The 6,635-nt window shown below is 35.6% G+C and overlaps 1 protein-coding gene across 1 annotated transcript in view; it reads left to right on the forward strand.

Annotated features, from left to right (window-relative positions):
* The first annotated feature begins 6 nt into the window (after positions 1-6).
* Positions 7-6,635, forward strand: part of LOC108372144 (altered inheritance of mitochondria protein 3-like) — a 39,984-nt gene continuing 33,355 nt past the window's right edge. Inside the window, exon 1 of the mRNA XM_017627794.1 lies at positions 7-813. Within this exon, the coding sequence (XP_017483283.1) occupies positions 60-813 (754 nt within the window). The 5' untranslated portion in view covers positions 7-59. The remainder of the gene's footprint in view (positions 814-6,635) is intronic.

Here is a 6,635-nt window from a genome sequence, read left to right on the forward strand (position 1 = left end):
ACGTACGCAAGAATAGACGTGCGTTCGTGCTTTCCGTTTGGTCCGCGCGGTTGGTGGCCATGTTAGCTGAGCTTCTGGTCGATAACAACCAGTTTGCCAAAACCTCTAAACCCGTCGCAACTCGTAGCTCCCGCGTCTTGACGATTGCCGCGGACGCCAATTCGAAGGCAAGCCTCGAGCCCGTGTCGATAATCGCGGATTCGCGCGGTGATTTCGGCACCGTCGCAACTTTTCCATCTGCAACGACGGTTTCGAACTGTCAAGAAATGTTGCTCAGCCGAAACTCGTCGATCTCTTCCACGCACGAAGAAGACACTATGCCGCTGAGTAATTCAATTGATCAGTCGTACGATCGCTTAACCAGCGGCACAGATGGTGCCAGCAATGGCCACTATGCCGACGGTGGTCGGATCGGTGAACGCGTAGAATTGTGTTGCAATCGCTGCGGCAATTTCGCACAAGTAATGAATACAAAGAATTATAGCGGTGATGAAATGATGCGCCGTGAAAACAATTTTAAATGTGATAAGTGTTGTCATTTGAGTGTTGTGAATGGTGGCAGTGAGAGTGTTGACAGTGTGGAGGACGATGAAGAAGAGCCTGAAATTGGCATCGACGATGACATGGAGGATGCAGAGGTCGATCCGGAACGTGATGATGAAATGGAGCTGCACGACACGGAGGCGCTGAGACTGCCCAAGGTGGAGGAGAAAGAGACAACTATCCTGAAGGATAACAACACAAAGCCCGTATTAAAATTTAGTGTTTCAGCGATTTTGGGCGATACACGCGAAGGAGTACGAGTGAGAAATGGTAAGGAATAAAATATGACACTAGGAAAAGTAATGAACGGCTAAGATACTGCGGTGTGTGTCTGGAACAGTGATGGGCAGCGCGGGCAGAACTCCATAAGCGAGTGCACTTCCTTATGCAGTTCTGCCAACGTTGCCCATGCCTGATTTAGAACTTAGCGGCCTCCGTGAACCATCTACATGTTTAGTGAATGGGCTTATAAATTTCGAATATTGGTTTAGAAATAACCAAGTCTCAACTTGAATTCCCATTGTGTATACGTATGTATATGTATCTCTTACCGTGATGCCACCTTGGCATTCCAAGGCAGTTCGCTTTTCATCCTTCTACAAGTACATCCCATTATCTGGCATTTTAAAGCTACAAATCGCTATTTAAATTGAAAGTAAGGACAAGAAGAAAAAGTGGATTTTGAAAAACTTGCTTCTTTTAGAGTTAAGAAAGCTGATTAAATTTAAGACTACCTTTCTATTCTTACCAGAAATATTAAAAATAATGATTTGGCACCATTTTCATAATCAATGATACCATCTTAGTGAGTTCCAATAACATTTCGTGCATTTACAGGCAATGTGTTCCACTGTTTCTTGTTCATTTCACACTTCCTTCTGTTATCGCTATTGATCACACCCCACCTTAAAGGCATGATTCGCTGACAAGTTATGGCTACGCTAAATTTTCTTTGCCAAAGTTCTCTAAATGAAAAGCAGCGGTGCCTAAAATGTCTAACCAGACAAAGCTAGAAGTAGAAAATTAGCGATAGCGAACGCTTGTGTCCTGGAACTAGGGATGTTAATTTTTCGGCTTTTTCCGATCCCGGTATTTTCGGGATGGCGTTGTCACAATCCCGGGAACCCGGGATTAGTCCCGGGATTTAGTTATTCATTACTTTTCAACAACTTGAATCGAAAAAATTGCTTCTGTATTGTTTGAGAAATAAAAAAATAAAATAACTCAATGCAATGTAGAATAAAAATATGGGTAACAAATGCAATAAGAAATTTCTTTGGAATTTAAAAAATTTAAATTTTTTGGATTCACAAGGACGAATAAGTAATTTTTAAGCAGACAAAGTTAGAAGAACGAAATTGGAGGATGTTATCGAGTTTATAAAAGCCCTTAACATATAATTTTTTCAGAAACAAATATTGCGAAATTTCAAGGATAAAATTTTAAAATGACCTTCTGCACCAGAAATTTGAATCTCTTTAAATTCTACAGGATTTTCTCACCAATTTTATACCAATACTTCTTCTCTAAGCACATTTCTCTGAATTTTTTATATCATTTTTTTTTTTAATCACTGACGTCAGAGTGAAAAACTAAAAACGCAATTTTACTATATTTGGCCCATAGTTTCGCGAATATATTGATATTTGTGTTTAAAATTTACTATCGCTCGGTGTTATATGTATAATGAGCTACACATTTATAAAAAAATATTAATTATTAAATAAAAAAAGAAATATATCCAATACTGGTCAAGAAGAGGAGTTTCTATTATTGCCATCAGTGCAAATTACAAATCCAGGAAATCCCGTTATTACTTGCCAAGAATCCCAGGATTTTCGAGACCTTAAAAAATCCGGGATTAACATTCTTACCTGGAACCCAGGGCAAGAGAATTTTTCCAGTTGACCTTAAGATGTTTAACGCATTCATACGCTCTAGAACACTTTTCGCAGTCATCGTATTTGATTGCAATGATTTTAAAGCTGATTGGCTTTCTATTTAAAAGTTTATTGTTATCAGGAATCACAAGATGCAACAATGTAGTAAGCCTCAGTGTTCTGCAAGACTTAGTGAATTTCCCTATTATTTCAATATTGTTGCGTTAGGAGGCAATTCTACTGGAACCTAACAAATGATAGCAAATAGCAGTACGTAAATTTGTTTCCAAATGCTCAGTCGTAAGTGCCGCATTGTTTTATGTCGTAAACTTCAAACGCTTAAAAAATATATTAAGGGGTTTCGCAAAGTACCATCAAAGTCATATTATGAATTTTCGCAGTGTTAAAAAATAATTGGTTGTGGTTTAAGGTTTCCCAAAACATTTATTTAAGCTTTTAAAGTTTACAACATACAACAATACGACACTTACGACACCGTTGTGAATCCCTCGTTTGAAATTTCTGAGCGTATTGAAATTTGGTTTATGCATCCGCTTTGAATCACAGCGAACTGGATCAAAACGCTTTGTGTGTCGGTGTAAACATGGTAATAGATTGCTGAAGCTTAATATAAAGAATTTGGGACTTTTGTAAAAAAAAAAATAGTAACGCAGCCCGTCAGCTTGGAAAACAGCAGCCCCTTTTCTTTAAAAATAGTGCATAGTATTGTCATCAATTGCTCATACAAGTATAAAGGTATTCCAGCACGTGCGCCAGCCCTAATCTTTTTTAGAAAAGTTCTACATTTTTACGTTCCAATTAAATTTCGGCCAATTATATGCATATGTACGAGTATAATAAAAAATCATTGAAACTAATTTGCCTGCACATAATACCAAATATAAACAAATCCTTTTTACTACGACTAACTAAGTGAAATTCCAAATAATGAGCAGTCGGATGGATTTGAGTGCCGTGACATCACTTTTTCACCCTTCACAGCGCAATTCAAAAGATTGGCGCTTCGAAAGCCTAACAGTTCATTACAATCTATACTTAAATATATGTATGCAGTTAGATAGGAAAACGATTCACCTTTTGTTTTGGTTGCATTTAATAGTTTTCCGCTTTAGATTTGGTAGCCGGATTAACTGTTTCAATTTTATTCAAACTATGCGCCGAGTACGTTAGCAGCCTAGTGCTGCTGCTGTTGCTGCTGTTGTTTTCATTTTAGGGCCATAAGCCCTCTGGGCTGGAAGCTGTAATAACACTCGCACTCCTAATCATGTTTAAATTATTGCGTGCGGTATGTTTTTGCGGCGCTCATAAATCCTCCAATGAAAACACAAGCAAAGTAACCAAAGCAAATTCATTCGGATAACCAGTTCTACTGCTCTCCTAACTAACCACTTCCCAGTATTGCCTTCCGCTGAGTTTGAGGGTTAATTCGGAGTTTTGTGGCCATCGCTTAGGGATATTCGCTTCCTTTCGCTTTGAGCTGCTTCGCGTCGGTCTGCTGTTTTTTAAGGCTTCAACAAAAGGAGGCGTAACGAATTATCTATCAGTCATTGTATCTTTTTATCCTGCAGCATTTCAAATGCCAAAATTATTGTTTCCTTTATGCGGGCATTATTTTTTTATTGTTGTCATTATATGGAGATAATGTCGAATGCTTTTGTTTCGTTGCGTTTTCGTGCCGGTACAACGCGACTAACAAATCAGTGGGCTGGGCGAGTTGAGATTAATTGGTATTGAATGTATTGCATTCACATTTTGCTAATAATTTTTTATAGTTGTTTTTTGTGACGTTTTCCTGTGAATTTGCCAAAATTCTCACCATAAAAGCGAAGGACACGTGCCAAAGTTATTTTATTAAACCCATGTTACTTCCTACTTTATGGAGTGCAAAAATGGGATTTCACTCATGGAACCGATACCTTAGGAATTAACTAATAAAATGTTATATTCAGTACTTACATACATATATGGTCGATTATTTGACTGGCTAAGTTACATTCGTACGCATTTTTTCTACAATATGAATCAATTGTTCATTAGATAACACAAAACCAACTGGACTTTTCAGGTGATATGATTAGGCAGGGTCAAGCCTACATATGTCTCTGAAAAGGAAAGGTTTTAATAAATCCTTGGGTTTCACAGTTATAGGCATTCGAATCAGGGATGGAATTTCAAAATGTGCCAGTTTCGTATATTCTTTTCATTGATTATTTTGTATTAATTTTATATAAAAGTCTGACTCATAATTTACTGAACACAATATATGTACACAAATCGTGATTTCCTTCTTTGTATAAAATTTATAGGTTTTCGCAACAACAAACTTTAAATTAAGAATTTTTAGAGAGATTCCAAACTTTCGATTTTATGAATCCGTTTCCATATAGTTTGTTCCAAAATTTTTTAAATGGATGAAACGGTATGACATCGTCAGAAAAAAAATATCAGAAAAATAAAACTGCAACCTTAGAATCTTTTTAAAAATTCTGAATTAAAAGCTAGTTGTTGCGAAAACATAGTTTTCGTACTGCGTATTCACAATAGAATTCAGTGGTTTGTAAATATTTCTCTTGGGCCTTATTTTATTTTTTAGTGCTTTAAATTTTTATTTTTTGTAATACATTTTTTGCTACATATTGACATTTTATGCTAAATTTCTATATTTTATGATTGTGCCAAAGGGGATGATTTGAGCCAAAAGTGCCCCGGAGAATGAAAGTGCCAAAATTAGCACTATTGTGCCTACTTTTCCATCACTGATTCGAATGTGCACTGGCTACGGTACACTATTTATTTGGAAGTTCAATGATGGCTCGTGTCAGAAAGTTTGAAATTTCTGCGAAATGAGTGAATGAATGTTGATGGTTGTTCAGTATGTCATCGATAATAAATTTTAGGTTTTTAACAATTTTTGCTCATAAAATTTGGGTACTGGTAAAGTTACACAATACACTGGCTACGTTACACGTACGATTTGTTTGGGCAAGGTTTAACCAAAAGGCTTTGCTCATCCATTTTTCTTCGCATTCTTATTCTATCTAACAAATGTTTGAGCTAAAATTGGGACCTTCTATTGCAGGATTAAAAAATATAACTCGATTATCCTTAAGATTTCTAACTAGATCAAAAATCATCCTACACTAAAATTTTTTACCGGAAAATCTTCTTGTTCTCGTCGCAAATAATATTTATTTAACTTTACTGCAAAAACCACTTATGATTAATAACTTAAAATATGCAAAAATTGATCGAAAGTACCACGTTGTGTATTTTCTTTTTAATCCTTTCTGAATCATTGTTTTTTCCAATGCCATCCAAGGCAATTTCAAAACAGATGCGGTGGTTTCTACAACTTCGTTAATCTTAGGTAAAAAAAAAATGTTAATGCATTTATTGCAGTTCTCGCATAAATAGTTTTTAACAAAATAAATAGATTTATAAACTCTTCATATTTAGTCTGTTGTAGTCTTGTATCAGATTCTATCAAATTAGATAACTTATCAGTTTTACATGTTGCAAACAATTTCATTGACTTCTAGGCAAATATTTATGTATATGGTCAAAATCTTAAGAGATAAAGAGATCAAAAGATATTTTGCAAATGTTAGTTTCGCTTTATTTCAATAGAATAGTTGTCAAAATTTAGCATTACAATGCTCAATTCGCAATTGTTCATGCAAATACTTTCTTAAATATGTCTTATTATTCATTGCCAAAATGAAATGAGAATAGTTACGAAGATAATAAAAAAATGTACATATATAAAAAGAAAACCACTGGCCACGCTACACTTATTTATTAGGTAATTGTGCAACGAAGCCAGCTATGATTTCTTTTTTTTTGGCATATGGCATCAGTATGATATGGACAATACCAAGAAACATGTTATATAATATCGTTTTGGAAAGGGTACTTAAATATCCGAAAAGCAACTTTTTTAGTTTTTCACTCGCTACGTTACACTTAAAATTTCCGGTACATTTTATTACGGCTCTATATGAGTTCTAAATAATCTTTTCGCTAACTTGGAACCTAACCTATTAAACTTATTTATTTTCGATCGTTCAGAACTTCATCAGTCAAAATAAATCGAGGAAAGCTTATATTTTTGTACAGGGTTCGTATTTGCACACACCTGCGCCGCACATCCTAACATTTTACGCGCACACACGTGTGCTGTGCATATAAAAA

Source organism: Rhagoletis zephyria, unplaced genomic scaffold, assembly GCF_001687245.7.
Source record: "Rhagoletis zephyria isolate East Lansing unplaced genomic scaffold, Rhagoletis_zephyria_1.1 Rzeph_scaffold_05485, whole genome shotgun sequence".
Taxonomy (NCBI): Eukaryota; Metazoa; Arthropoda; class Insecta; order Diptera; family Tephritidae; genus Rhagoletis; species Rhagoletis zephyria.